Below are 15,711 nucleotides of genomic sequence, written 5' to 3'. Positions count from 1 at the left end.
TGTTGTAGGAAATAAAGAATTATTCTATGCCGAAAAGTCAAGGCCTACAACATGGAGGAAAGCCAAAGGATGGTAACAATTATGCTTCTAAATATCTTAAATTATAATTTCTTATGTGTCTTGTGTAGTCACATAGAAAAAGAAAGCACTTCAAAAGTTTTTAAATTATGTCACCATTATTTGAAGAAATTCCTCTCATATGGTAGATTGTATATTCATCATTTCTACACTATGGCAATCTACATGTTTTAAATTATTGAGCAACTCATGGCATGTTTTACACTTATTATCTTATTATTGCCATGATTCTAGATATAGAGAGATATTCCAAGTTCCTAAAAGAATAGGATGTCATGTAAGGAATTCAAATCCCTACGACACCTACAAAAGGGAAGATTCTCTCTATAACTAGAATAGTGAGACCAATGCTTTTATCCAAATAACCCATGTAGTCTCACTAGTAGAGAATTTGTTTCTCTTTGGAGATGTGTAATTTAACATAAAAAGAAAAGTCAATCCAATGATTTATGTTGTCTTGCTTCTTGCTTATATTGGATATGATTCTTCTATATTTATCGCTCTCCATGTTATGAATTAGATTTATTCCCATAATCTTAAAGAATTATCTATACATCATGGAACAATCTAGTTCATATTATAAAGTTTCCATGCTTTAGTAATCCACTTTTCATTCCTTATAAAAATGTTTACAAAAAGGGAAACTAGTGCTTGTGTTGCTATTAACATTTCTCTTGAGCTTACGTATGAAAATCTACAAGAGAGTAAGTACAGGTTTAAAAGCCACAAGCCTCAAAGGGTTACTCTTCACCCAACGGAAGAGAGGTAAAAGCAAAGGTATGTGAACTCATCTTCTTAATCAAATATAGTTCCCATCAATGGTTGTTTACTCTAATTTATCATACTACCTATGTGAAGAATAGATTCTTTATTGGACCAAAGTCGGCTAGATGTGCATTCAATCTCTTTCTCATAAAATGCACTTGTCCATTTGGAATCTATTTCATGCCTTTGCTATACATGTTCTCATATTGACTTACTTCTAACTAATGATTAATGAATTCAATATGAAGAAGTAAATTTCCTATGATTGATCAAAATGTTTAAAAAAGTGCATATTTCTTTTTCTTAATGATGTGAACTAATGTTAAGAAGTTTACTTCATGTCTATGTGACTTATGGATGATGAATTGCTTTTATTTTCTATTTAAAGAAATCATCGTTCATCATATACTCCCTTGTGCTATTAACATCTTTCTTGAGTATTTTCAATAAGTTTGGAAGGAAAAAGAAACAACTACAAAAGGGAGGACACTCACATGAAAGAGAAAGACATAAAGAGCAACAACACCTACTTGGATAATGAGATCTTCAAAACAATCAATGGTGTGGTTGTAAGCACTCTAAACCTTTTTCATTGTGAGGATACTAGGCATAAATTGTGTATTATAAATTTTATAAGCCTTGATCAAGATGAATGATGCTTCTCCCTTTTCGTCTTTAAAGTTGAATGCATCTATTCTTTCCATTCCAATTCTTTGATGCATATCTCTAGGGGGAGCTGAAAGGGAAATGTGCCCTTGGGCCATTTCTAAGTATTTTGGTGATTTAGTGTCCAACACAAGTGCTTAAGTGATAAACTATGTCAAATGATGGATAAGGTGCAAATCAATACAAAGGTATGATTCTAGACTTAGTACATTGGTTTTTGTGCACTAACGTGTTTGTCTAAGTGTTAGAATCAGAGAAAATGCAATTGAAAAAGAGTGGCTCGAAGCAGCCAAGAGTCTGCTCAGTCTGGGTGCACCGGACTGTCCGGTGGTGCACCGGACAGTGTCCGGTGCGCCAGGTTGGCATCCGTCAACTAGCTGCTCTCGGGACTTCGTCGGCGGCGTACGACTAAAAATCACCGAACTGTCCGGTGGTGCACTGGATTGTCAGGTGGGCCAACAGTCGGCCGGGCCAACGGTCGGCCGCGGAATCCGCGCGCGACGCGTGGCAAGTGCAAACGGTCGGATGGGGCACCGGACTGTCCGGTGTGCACCGGACAGTGTCCGGTGCGCCAACGGCTCCAAAGCGCCAACGATCGGCTTCGCCAAAGAAGGAAAGAAATCCGCACCAGACAGTGTCCGGTGGTGCACCGGACTGTCCGGTGCGCCAGGCGACAGAAGGCAAGAATTGCCTTCCTGAAATGCTCTCAATGGCTCCTAGTTGCCTTGGGGCTATAAAAGGGACCCCTAGGCGCATGGAGGAGTACACCAAGCATTCTCTAAGCATTCCTAAGCACCAAGACTTCAATTCCGCGCATTTGATTCTTTGTGATAGCAACTAGAGCTCCATTTGAGTTGTGAACTCGCCGGGTTGTGTTGTGAGCTCTTGTTGTGACTTGTGTGCGTATTGGTACTCTGATTTCATGTCTTGTGTGCGTTGCTCATCCCTCCCTTACTCCGTGCTTCTTTGTGAACATCAAAGTGTAAGGGCGAGAGGCTCCAAGTTGTGGAGATTCCTCGCAAGTGGGATATAGTAAAGTGAAAGCAAAACACCGTGGTATTCAAGTGGGTCTTTGGACCGCTTGAAAGGGGTTGATTGCAACCCTCGTCCGTTGGGACGCCACAACATGGAATAGGCAAGTGTTGGACTTGGCCGAACCACGGGATAAAACCACTGTGCCATCTCTGTGTTGATCTCTTTGTGGTTATTGTGTTGTGCAAGTTCTCCTCTCTAGCCACTTGGCCTATTCGTGCTAACTCCTAATCAAGTTTTGCGGATTAAGTTTCAAGTTTTTACAGGATCACCTATTCACCCCCTCTAGGTGCTCTCAGGAGCCCATTTCTATACCTTGATCATATCAAGACCATCGCTTTATCCTAGTAATCTCATATAGTCTCTTGCATGAGAATAGGTTTCTCATATGTATGCTACTACATATCAATCCAACTTGTTAAAATAATGTTGCTCTTATCAAGGATTGTTGCTTTCATTACTATAGTAGCATTTTTGCTGGATTCTCCTATTCTAATTCATATGTTGTTCTGATCACATCTGTTATTTGTTTGATCATTGAATAACTTCAATTAACCTTATAATTCTTAGTGTCGCATATACTATCAATCGATATCTCTCTTGATGTGCACTAAGTTAAAAGGAGAATTCATGATACAATTATGCACCCTGTGATCCATTTGATATATGCTAACAATGTCTTGAGGATCACTAGTTGTAGAACTCTCTCTTGTGCAAAATATTTCCATACTCTGTCTTGAATATAGGTCTTAAGTGACTAAGACTAAGAACAAAGCACAATGAAGAGAGCATCTCTATGTGAAGGTACAAAAGGGTAAAACTATTCCATCTCATTCATACATGTACCTAAATCTTCCTACATTCCTTGCATATAGTGTTTAAAAGGAAGAGAAAGCATGTCCATGCATTATCCCTGCTTCATACCTAGTTTAACTTATCAAACATTTATTCATGCATCTTTGTTAAAACTGGGTGAAGTAATTTTATTGTCAAAGAGCTTAAAGCTTCACCTTGTAACGAGGATAAGCTGCCTTTGTTCCAAAGGTGGATGGTCCTTAAGCCTCTTTGAAATCCTTAAAGGTAAATGCTTGAGATGTTTATAACATGCTTTCATAAGTGCATAAACTATCATGAGCATCACACTTATACTATGACACAATGCACTTCACATTCTCTATGATATGGATATGATCTCATTAACCTAAATTATGTGCACTTGGCATCTAAGACCAAAAAATTTGTATTCCTCTCAAAGCACATATTTAGGGGGAGCAATCTATATTATATAGAATTGTTTAAGCTTAATTTACATATCCTTTTAATCATGTCTCTTTCCTTTGGTACATTTGCATATTTCCTATCTCTATTGTGCCAAGGCTAAGACTAATATGTTTCCATGAGCATCTCATGTATTAAGTCTTAGATTGAAAGGGAAATGGAGTATTCGGCAAAGACATCGCTTCCACTCTACATCTTCGGTACTATCCTTCCTTGCCGGTATTCCGCCAGCCCTCTAATTTGGTATAATCTTCACTCGCATATTATTTACCAAATGGGGAGCAAGTAGTTATCTAGGGCTTATATTTCACTCAAGTATCCATTTTTGGCGATTCATGCCAAAGGGGGAGAAAGTATTAGCCCAAAGCAAAAGGACCGCACCACCACCAATTTTCAAAAATTTGAGTTAAGAAAAGTTTTTTCAATTGATGATTTTTCAATCGGTATCTTACTTTTGATAGAATTTCAAATTGGTACAACCCTTTCAAAACTAATATCTAAAACCCTCTTGAACACTAAGATGAGGATTTGATTAAGGGGGAGTTTTGTTTAGTCAAAGGAAAAAGCATTTGAAACAGGGGGAGAAAATTTCAAATCTTGAAAATGCTTCTCAAAATTCTACTCATTTACCTTTGACCATTTGCAAAAGGACTTTGGAAAGAATTTACAAAAACAAAACATGTGGTGCAAGCGTGGTCCAAAATGATAAAAATAAAGAAATCAATCCATGCATATCTTATGAAATGAATATTGGTTCAATTCTAAGTAACCTTTTGCACTTACTTTAAGAAAACTAGTTCAATTTCGCACTTATATAGTTGCTTTGTTTTGTGTTGGCATCAATCACCAAAAAGGGGGAGATTGAAAGGGAAATAGGGTCAAACCTTTTCCTAAATGATTTTGGTGGTTGAATTGCCCAACACAAACAATTGGACTAATTAGTTTGCTCTAGATCATACATTCTACAGGTGCCAAAGGTTCAACTCAAAACCAATACAAAGATTAAAAAGGGTTCAAAAAGAAAGGAGCAATGGAAACCGAAGTGCTCCCTGGTCTGGCGCACCGGACGGTGTCCGGTGCACCAGGGTGAATCAGCTTAAACTCTTCGGCTTCGGGATTTCCAGCGCAGCTCCGCTATAATTCACCGGACTGTCCGGTGTTGCACCGGACAGTGTCCGGTGGCGCACCAGACTGTCCGGTGCACCAGCGGAGCAACGACTATCTGCACGCAACGGTCGACTCTGCAAAGTGAACAGTGCAATTCAGAATGTCAAAGCAGAAGTCAGAGGGGCACCGGACTGTCCGGTGCGACACCGGACTATCCGGTGTCACAAGAGGACAGAGCCTCCAACGGTCGACCAGCTCCAAGCCCTAACGACAGGATGACGTGGCGGCGCACCGGACACTGTCCGGTGGCGCACCGGACTGTCCGGTGCGCCCATCGCCAGTAGCCTACTCCAACGGCTACAATTTGGTTGGTGGCTATAAATACCACCCCAACCGGCCACTTCAAGGTGTGGGAGCCCAAGCAATATTCCAAGTCATCTAGTTGACATACTCAAGCCCTCCCAACCACATATATTCATTGATCCATCCTATGCGCAAGATTTAGGCCACTACAACCAACACAAGTGCCACAAAAAGAGTGCTAGCAAAAGAAAGCCTCTTGTGTGAGTCTAGCAAGAGTGCCTTGTGAGAATTATTGAGAGTTAGTGTGCACTACATCTTGTGATCATTTGTGCGTGGAGTTTTTGACTCCCATTGAACTTCCTCCAAAGTTTTGGAGGCTTGTAAAGCTAGCAAGAGACACCAAAGAGTGTGGTGATCCTTGCGGGGTCTTAAGTGATCCTTGAGAAGAAGAAGAGCTCGCCGGTCTTGTGTGATCGGTGGAGAGAGGGAAAGGGTTGAAAGAGACCCGTCCTTAGTGGACTCCTCAATGGGGACTAGGCCTTCGAGGGTCGAACCTCGGTAAAACAAATCACCCGTGTCTCGTGTGCTTATTGCTTGTGATTTGTTTGTTCTTCCCTTTCTAAGTTTTCTTGCACTATTCTTTGCTAATATTATTTGGTGTTGCTTTAAGTTAAAATCTCATAGAGTGAAGCAACACATCGCAAGAAAGAACTGGTGTCATTGCACTTCTTATCCAAGCCCCCCTTTGCTTTATTCTCATAGACCTATTAGTTGTATTGTTTTATCAATTCCGTATTATTAGAAAGCAATACTCTTTTCAAGCAAGGACTTAGTTTTTATACTCCGATAATTGTATATCTTGTTCTAACCACTAATCAAGGGATCAAGTTGGGGGATAAAGTTTTAATTTTCAGGTTTCGCCTATCCACCCCCCTCTAGGCGACTTTCAATAATTCATAAGCAGGTCATTAGGTGCTTATATTCTAATTTTGGCTCAGCTTAGCTCTAAAAGAGTGAAACTTTAAACTTGAGCCTTCCAGCCTATCTAGATAGATCAAACAGGTTCCTATGATGGGAGGAGGTTTTCATCTAGAAGCTAAGCCCAGTGCAAGTAACTTATGCGGCAATGGTAATGGAATGACACGGAGTAGCGACAAGCTCCAAAAGTAGCAACGCCGACCAAGTTATATAGGTATCAATTTATATTGCAAATTAATACAATAATATTAATCCAATTGTAAGAACAGAGCCTAAAATCAAATCTTTATGGTAGAAGTTAAAGAGAAACACTATTGAATTCCAATCCATCTAGAAATGAGGAATGAGCATCACCTTCCTGGGACAACAAACTACAGAGAGTTATAAAGATTGTCCCGATGTAGGCATGTACCTAATAGAAGACATTAATCATGAATAGAGTATCCCTTACTACAAGAGCTGTACTTACAACATGAATTGTTTTGTGTGGAGTGTTTTCAACTGTAGTAGCTTCAAGGGCTTATCAAGAGCACAAGTCAAACCCTAAGGTCTTTGTTGTTTGTTCGCCTTTCTGTGAGTCTGCAACAATGAAGTATCAACATTCTGCAAGATGATCTACGATTTTGTACTAAAAGTAGGTAGCTGAGAAGAAATATATGCTCATTTGCATTCATGTAACAACAACCCAGATCGGGTTTGTGAGTAGTACATTGGCACAACTACAAAAATGCGAGATAAAGTAGGCAGCAAGACCACATAAAATCGATAAGGTCAAAAGTGATAGCAACTATCTCTCGAAACAGACAATCCACTTCTTCCTATTAGTCAAAAGAAAAGGTGATGAGCTACATTCCAATTACCTAGATCGAGCAGCGACGGTGAGAGACAAGATCATCCCGATAGACCCATGCCAAGCCCTCTCCTAGATCGTTCAAGGGTCCTTGCGTCATCCATATTCCAGAATATTTGGTAGTAGCAGTAAATACCTTGATAGTAACACAATGATCAACGATTCAGAAGCGTCTCAAGTTTTGCATAGTGGGGAATGAAGCTGGCGAATGAACCAACCTAAGAGGGTTCCTAGGAGTGTTTAGAATTTATCCAAAGTGTGGACTACTGCAAGTTCATTTTCCAAATTTTATCCCTTATTGGTTGGATTTGAGCTATTTTCTGATTTAGAGATACAATTGTTAATCTTATGAACCTGTAATCATAAATTAGCAAATTAGCTAGCTCACATGATTGTGATGATCATCAGTTACCAAAACGAATCTAGAAATTGATTAAAACTCACTTCCCTTTCGTTTTTTCTCATGACCTATGTAGGACATAACGACCCACGTCACTCGATGACGCACGATGATGGTAATGGTAGATCACAAGTTAGATAAAAAAGACGTATAAGAATATTTTTATAAAAGTGACGACGGTGAAAACAAAAAAAAATTAGTAGTTTAGAGAAGTTCTTGTGACCCAAACATCCTAATATAAGCACTATATACTGGCTATTTAGACAAAAAATATATTAACGATTGTTTTAAAAAAAATTCTTACAATATTGATGTTTACAATATTTTTAAGAAACTTGTAAGATAAATATCCTATGACTACGACCCTGTTTGGAAGTACCTAGTTTTTAAGAACCGGTTTATAAAAACTAGAGTGGTTACAAACATACTAGTTCATGTCCTATTTTATAGAAACTAGATTCCAAGATTCTTAAAACCCAAGAAGTTACTCTCCCATAGCTAAAACAAGCTTTTATCTGTTAATTACATCATGCCCTTGCTGGCTTCATGGAATTTACATCTATTGCCGCCACTTTTAAAAATAATAGAAGTGTATGCTAGTAATTGGGTATAAAAAACAAGAGATTGGTTTCTTAGGAAATGAGTTCTAAACATCTTCATTCAACTTTTTGTATAAATCACTTTCTAGAAACTTTGAATAGATGGTTTAAAAAAACGATATGTTTACAAACTAGACCCTAAATATTCCTTATAACTTTTATACGACCGCGCCTTTTCTTATCGTTTATATATTATTATAGAAAAAGAAAGAATATTTCCATTTCCGGGCGGGCGTGAAAAAGTGGAGCATTGTGAATTGTACTTGTACGGCGTGACGCGCTTCCCTTCTGCACCGAAGTCCGAGCAAACAGTCATACACTGGGACGCGGAGTCGCGGACGCCTGCGCGATCAGCGAACGGAAGACCGTGGAAGCAAAGAGGCGCAAGCGAGCACGGAACAAATACACCTTCAGGTGGCCTCCCTCCGACTGCCGACTGAATCTTCCACCTCGCTTCGCGCCTCCGGCTCCGCGCCGGGCCCGCATAATCTGTGCTCGGGATCGCCTCTTCCCGCGGCAAATGGGGGCCGACTCCGAGGACGCCGTCAAGCAGCTCAGCCTCCTCATGGAGCAAGGTGCGTGCTTTCTTTGCTGGAGTCAAGCTTCGCGACATTTCTCGGGACTTCTTCGCGGTCGTTGCGGTGTTTTCTGTCTTTCTGACTCCGCTATTCTTGGTCCGGATCTTTGCAGTGGAGGCCCCGCTGAAGAGATCGTTTCAGGTATGGATCTGGAGTGCACTATGTCCGTTTCGTTGGGAAAGCATGGATCTTGCTTTTGTCTCTGGTAGAATTTAGCCCGTGTAGTCATATCGTAGCGTACCTTTGCGAATTTCAGCGAGATTCGAGCTGATTTAGAGAGGGAGAGTGAGCTACTCACTGTATCGTTAATCCTTGTGAATGGATAAATCGGCGTAGAACAAACTCTGGATGATTCACTTCATCTCTGATCGTTTCTTGGTCAGTAGTATATGCTAGAGGTACGATGATGCAGCTATTACTGCTAGGAAAGTGCACGCTCGGAGATGTTGCTTGATCTGTAACAGGTGGTATGTGCTACGCGAATTTGCTGCATTGTTAATGGGGTAGTCAGGTTTGGTGGTGCTTGGCTGCTTGACCTTACCTAGAATGGCAATAGTGTAGTGGCTTGCACTCTCTGTGAAATTCGCTGTAGTTCTCTGGGTTGACATGTGTTGTGACTTGTGAGCCCATAGATCAAGGCTGTCTTCTACTGTCAATGGAGTAGCAGAATCATGGTGATCCCAGACTATCAAATACTGCGTTAAGACAGTTTGGACAAGGTTGGCATTGGTTGGAAGCGCGTGGATCATGCTTCCAATCCGAGACGAAATGAATGGCAAGACTGCTGATCTCTAGTCCATTAAATATGCTACGTCGATTTGGAATTTTGGACATATTCGGGAATCGTCATTGTACGTGCCATCTGTATAGGTTCGTAACTAACTGCCATCTAGGAACCTTTGGTGTCCTGCAGCATGATCCATTCTTTTGGTTTTTAATGTCAAGTTGTCAACCAAACTTGCATCCTGGAGTTTGAAGGCACATGTACATCTCAACTCAGTTCTCATTACCAGCTTAAGAGATGTTCTAAAACTTTTTTTTTCTCGAACACGCAGGAGAACTGCGTGTCATTATATTAAGAAGAATGTTCTGAAACAGTTGAAGCCTTATGTTTTACACGTGTGCTAAATCAGTCCCATTCATTGCTTTGGCGTGAATGGAAACCTTCAGAAACCAACAAGGGTTGTGGCTGTGATTTTAATGGGGACGGGTACCACTGGAAACCTGTTCCCAAGAATAAACTTGTCTACTAACTAGATTTACATGTAATTACTGTAAAGGCTAGCTTTTTCTTTCCTTTTTATTGAACACAGACCAAACAAATAGGAGAATTGTTTGGTCCTTTCCATGAAAATTTGCACAGATCTCAAAGAAACAAAATTTTAATTAATAATTGTATTAATTATATTTCTCTTGTGTCTCATCTAGGCTGGCATGCCTGCGTCCAGCCCATGCCCGTAGCTAGCTGAAGTTCCTGATCCACTTTCATGAACTTAGCGGCTGCTAGACGAAAAAATTGATCAAGTTAGCTAAATAGGCTCTGTAATTGATCGAATTAACCTATTAGTTTATCTAGGCAAGCAAACAATTCAACCATGTTTGATTTATGAGAACGATAAAAGTGACAGCTGCAAAGGATACCAACAAGGTTCCAAACCACAATTTGATTGCATGATCTGAATGCTCCTCAATCATTTGATGCTACACAGGGGCGTTCGCTAGGTCTACATGTGGCTTGCATCCTGTCCTTCCCGATGACTTGAAACTGGACTCGGTCATCTCGTGGAGATGAGGTGCCAAGAGCCCAAGAGCGACGAAAGTGGGTCAGCAGGATGATACATAAGGAATCTTGGCTAGGAAGTGACTGACTAGGCATGGGCAGAGCCGGACATATGAGATTCAAGTTAAAAATGATCAATACTTCAATAGGACATTTAATTAGCGATGGTTTGCTTTGAGATTTGTGAGAGTTTTATGAAATTACCACTGGAGCAGTTCTCAACAAATAAACCTTGACTTTTTTGGCCATCCATAACGTACGCTCTTGCTATACGCGCTTGCAGGGGGGCTGGGGGCGGGGGGAGATGGGGGATGGGAGCATTAGTGAAGCAGAAACAAATGCTCCTATCCCAGTTTGGATGATTTATTTTCAAGCTAAAATTTCAGCTCTGAAAAGAAAACAATTAATACAAGTTTATCATATTGGGAGATTTGAAGTGTTGTGTGGAACAACCAGACCTGTAAACTTTAATTGAATGTCAATAACCATTATAAGAAAAATCATTGATTATTACTTCATATTTATCCAACCATTTTAAATTTCCACATATTTTGTTATGTTGGGTATTTGCAAACATACTTTATAAGTTTGATTCATCATAGGATAGTGTTAAAAAAATGGAGTCAGCATTATGTTTCTGATATGTGTTTCTTTCACTATCGCAATTGCTGGAACCACGAAACTCCCTACAGAGACTACCCTAGTTCATAGTATTTTGGTAGCCTTGCTCCATAGTCTGTACTACCCACCTGTCCACGTATATAGAGTGATTAAATTTCTGAAAATGTTTGATTGCTACCTTCACTTCAGTGTCGTTAGATGTAAATATGTAATACATGATTATTTGTTCATCAACTTAAACTATAACTTGTTGAGGGATTCTGGGAAACAATGTGAGCATATCTTCGTTTATTTCAGAATATGCACCAGGGCTATCCTAAAGAAACACTGGTGCGTTTCCTTAAGGCTAGAGAGTGGAATGTAGCAAAGGCTCATAAAATGGTAACGTTTCATACAAGTTTCTCAACAGTGGGTAAAGTGACCACGAATTTAATTACTAATATGTTTGTTTCTATAGATTGTAGAATGTTTGAATTGGAGGATTCAAAATGAAATTGATAGTGTGCTAGAGGTGAGTCATCCTGTCTAGAATTTAATCCTTCCAGATATTACTGTATATGTTATCAGAAAGCTAAAGAAGGTTCCCTTAAAGTTCTACGATTCTGGTCTTCTCCTAACCATTTCTCATTTTGATTGTTTATTTTATTATTGCAGCAATACCACTCTCAATAATCTGCCTATTTGTGTGTGTTTGTATAGCAAAATTTGATTTTCTTTTTCTGATCAATGTTTGCACTGTCCATCTGCAGAGGCCTATAGTCCCAGTAGATTTATACAGGTCAATACGTGATTCACAACTTATTGGCCTGTCAGGATACACAAAGGAGGTATAGCTGTTTACTTCCAACAATAAAATCTGTTGGTTGAACCATTACCCTATATGGATTGATTATGAGCCAGTCATTTGTGTGTTTGAACTAGACATGCCTTTTTACTGTTGGTATTCTAAGGCTACCATATTCTGGACTTAATGCGTCTATCTCCTTGTTGAAATTCTTAATACAGAGTACTTTGATTTTCAGTTTTCAATAGGAAAGTTAATATGCCGAATGAAGATCGCACTGAAGAGGTTAAAGTGTTAACTTATATTGATTGTCAAACTTCCACGGAATGATGTCCTACTAACTGCAACATGGGTTATTAAGGTCTGTAGTTTCAAAGTATGATATGGCGTCATAATTACTTGAACTGTGATAACTGCAGTTGACTGGACATTGTTTGGTTATTATGGTCTGTAGGATCATAGGTATGTTTTCACTTGGCATCTGTGATAACTGCAGTTGACCTGTCAATATTTTGTTAGAAAGAACTGTAGGGTCTTATGTGATAATTTCTCACCTTTAAGCTTTGGGTTCGCCTTGATATTTCTCACCTGTGGGCAACATCAGATAGTCATTAGCTTCCCATTTATATACTACAGTAGTATAGTCTGTGTGTGTTCCTCGAGACTCTTAATTTTTCTTTTCAAAAAATATTAGCAAACCTTCTAGCACAATTGTTAAGTTGCATGTTGTAGTTATAGCAATTTTCTTCTTTCTTTGTTCCAATATTTTTTTTCTTTGTTTCTGTCATTGGCAGGGTCTCCCAATTTTTGGCATTGGTGTTGGACATAGCACATATGACAAAGCTTCGGTAATTACTCTGATGCTTGCTATTTGTTTGGTAGGCTACAGCTACAGCCAAAATCATAAAAGTGTCTGCCTTTAGTTTTTTTATGTATGCTGCGGAAACGTTTATATTTCAGAGGTTGATATAAGCTTTGACTATAGTACACAATCAGTCAATGACCTAAATAACGATCTTATTCAACTAGCTGTATTTTATCAGTAGCATTGTGCTTCTTTCTAGTTTCTACTGAGTTGTGTTGTGTCAAGTGTCAACTAAAAATAGAGGTATTTTATCTCAGGTCCACTACTATGTGCAATCTCATATCCAGATTAACGAGTACCGTGATCGTATAATTTTGGTGAGTATCCGACAAAATGCTCTGAGTTTAAGATCACTTATGTAAACATATGAATCCAGCCCTAACATTTATTTGTACCACATTTAGCCTAGGCTGACACAACAGTTTGGGCGGCCTGTTACCAGCTGTATAAAAGTGCTGGATATGACTGGTTTGAAGCTATCAGCACTAAGCCAAATAAAGGTACGTGCTATGACTATTAACCCTTTTTTCCATTAGACCATACACTAATGAATTAGTCAAGCTATTCGCTTGGCTTTAATCCGAAACGGCTTCTACTGTTTCTATAGTGTTTTGTCTCTATGGATTGTAATTGCAGCAATGGATTGTAGTTGCAGCAGTCCGAACAACTGGCTCTAATCTGAAGCGAAGCGAACAGTTTGACTATACTAATTTCGCTAGAATATGCATATCCTTATTAGTAATTATCTAGGGATAAATAGAATATTAGGGTTAGTTTTATCTAGCCTCTTGTGTTGAGGAATAGCATAACCATTGAATTTTGTGCTATCCACTGTTGAATTCATCTCTGTATGGCATTCAAGCAAAGTGTTAACACCGAAGTTCAGATTCACTTATCCCGTGTTCTGTTAAAAAGATCTGAATGCTGTGTTACTTGTGTTGCTTTTTGGTATTGATTGTGGCATGCTATTTTCTTAATTGATTTCAATATGATACACAGATGTTGACTTCCATATCGACAGTTGATGATCTAAATTACCCTGAAAAGACAGAGACCTATTATGTAGTCAACGTTCCATACATATTTTCTGCTTGTTGGAAGGTACTATCAGTTACAGCCAACGCTCGGACCTACGGTTTTTAGTAATTTTTTTAGCAGAAAGGAACTGATGACAGTTAATTTGAGCATGCCGCTAGGTTGTGAAGCCCTTATTGCAGGAGAGGACAAAAAAGAAGGTCAAAGTTTTGACTGGCTGCGGGAGAGATGAACTTCTGAAGGTAAATATATTCTTCCTTGCTTGCTGCCTTTTCACCTGTCATTTCTGGGTGCAATACAATACGATCAGTATCTGTGCACATGTATTCTTCCTTCAGTAAAACAGCTGCGATGCTCAACGTTTGTAGATCATGGACTACTCATCACTCCCCCATTTCTGCCGCCGGGAGGCCTCCGGATCATCGAAGCATTCGTCTACCGACGTCGACAACTGCTTCTCCCTTGACCATCCATTCCACAAAGAACTGTACGGTCACATCAGAGAGCAAGCGTCGCGCAGGGAGCTCATCAAGATGGGATCGTTGCATGTCAGCATCCCCGAGCCGGACCCAGACGACGCGAAGATCGTCGAGGTCATCCAGGCCGAGTTCCAAAAGATTGGCGAGCAGGACGAGTCCACCAACAGCCACAAAGATTGACATCATGACCCTCTGATGTTCATTTCTGTATTTCGGTTAACAGTCCCCCCGGTTGCCTGGGGATTTATAGCAGCAAAAGCCTTGCAGTCGCATGGTGCAAGTGCAAGCTTGAGTTCATGTAGCTGGAGAGGCTGAGAGATAAACCAGCCAGTGTATATTAGATGCACAAGAAGCGATAATCACCTTTTTGTTAGTATATAACCAACACATATATGATATATTTAGCTGTTTATTAAAAGAGGAAGTCCATGGAAGCGCCTTTGGCAAAGTTTTTCGCCCTATTCCATGCAAGTGTTTGTGGTCTTCTGGATGATAAATTCTCTCTGCAGTGCAGTTTCAATGAATTGAGCTGCGCGGGATGAGTTAGGAGGGGGGGGGGGGGGGGGGGGGGGGGGGGCAGCATTGCCTGTCTGGAGAAGTGGAGAGGGAGAGCAGCGATCACGCTTGCAGCTTCTTGCCGTCCATGTATACTTGCCTGTGAACACGTCGAAGGGCCGGCGCCGACCTGCTCGACAGCTAGCCCCTGAGAGAAATGTTGTTGTACCTCCGGGCTCCGGCCACGGCAGCTGCAGCACGGTGGTATCATCTACATCCGGCGCCGCAACGTGGATATGTCAGTAGCATACTAGCATGTAGACCCATCGGAGCGGAGAGATCGCCCGGTTCTGATCATTGAGCGTGTTAGAAGAGCTGCGGCGGCGCGACAGGGACACGAACACGAAGGCGATGGACCGAATCCCGCGCTTGGTGAGATCCATCCCTCGGCCGCTTTCCACCGCCGTGCTGCCCCCGGCCTCTTCCCTGGACGCACGGTGGCGCCGCGCGCCCTTGGGTAACCAAGCTGGCGCCGTTAAGCGCGTCAACGGCGGTGGCGTCGTCGGCTGGCTTTGCGGTCGCGTTGGCCGTGTGAGTCTATGAGGTGGGAGAAAGAGAGCCCAAGGCAATGCGCCGGCACGATGCCGATACTATTCGTGATGATTCTTGTATGTTGTAATTGAATAACCACCGTATTGCATATCAACCGAGCGCATCTGGTGTAGTGGTATCATAGTACCCTCCCACGGTACTGACCGGGGTTCGATTCCCCGGATGCGCATTAGTTTTTTTTCATGGTTATTTTCAGTGTTTTGCTATCATGTTGCGCTTAATCACGAGCAAATATTTTTCACCATGTTTCAAATTGTGCTTATTAAAACATTCCTCCCTCTCTATGATGTAAAACGTTGTTAAAGAAGGTGAAAGCGAAAAGGATTGCTTTTTTGTTGTCCCTTTTCAGTTTTCATATACTCCATCCGTTTCGTTTTAGTTGTCGCTGGATAGTGCAAAATTGAAC

General features: G+C 40.7%; 1 protein-coding gene and 1 non-coding gene across 4 annotated transcripts; both read left to right on the top strand.

Moving 5' to 3' along the window:
- Positions 1 to 8,326: 8,326 nt before the first annotated feature.
- LOC100274093 (Sec14p-like phosphatidylinositol transfer family protein) lies at positions 8,327 to 14,662 on the top strand. 3 transcript variants are annotated; one of them, XM_035966779.1, is made up of 12 exons: positions 8,403 to 8,631; positions 8,747 to 8,775; positions 9,267 to 9,504; positions 11,333 to 11,416; positions 11,493 to 11,546; positions 11,785 to 11,862; positions 12,614 to 12,667; positions 12,942 to 13,001; positions 13,089 to 13,184; positions 13,684 to 13,785; positions 13,881 to 13,961; positions 14,088 to 14,662. In XM_035966779.1, exons 4-12 carry the CDS (start codon positions 11,336 to 11,338, stop codon positions 14,376 to 14,378), a joined length of 897 nt encoding a protein of 298 aa, XP_035822672.1. In that variant the 5' UTR covers positions 8,403 to 8,631; positions 8,747 to 8,775; positions 9,267 to 9,504; positions 11,333 to 11,335; the 3' UTR covers positions 14,379 to 14,662. The 3 variants fall into 3 exon arrangements, with proteins under 3 accessions (XP_020406974.1, NP_001141944.1, XP_035822672.1); NM_001148472.1 differs by lacking the exon at positions 9,267 to 9,504 and having other exon boundaries at positions 8,358 to 8,631; positions 14,088 to 14,643; XM_020551385.3 differs by lacking the exons at positions 9,267 to 9,504; positions 11,333 to 11,416; positions 11,493 to 11,546 and having other exon boundaries at positions 8,327 to 8,631.
- A 741-nt stretch (positions 14,663 to 15,403) lies between these two features.
- On the top strand, positions 15,404 to 15,474 carry TRNAG-CCC (transfer RNA glycine (anticodon CCC)). The gene has a single exon. It is a non-coding gene; the product is annotated as a tRNA-Gly (tRNA).
- Positions 15,475 to 15,711: the final 237 nt, after the last annotated feature.

Source organism: Zea mays, chromosome 4 (assembly GCF_902167145.1).
Source record: "Zea mays cultivar B73 chromosome 4, Zm-B73-REFERENCE-NAM-5.0, whole genome shotgun sequence".
Classification (NCBI taxonomy): Eukaryota; Viridiplantae; Streptophyta; class Magnoliopsida; order Poales; family Poaceae; genus Zea; species Zea mays.
Note: the sequence above shows the minus strand (reverse complement) of the source record. Positions and strands in the feature narration are given on the sequence as shown.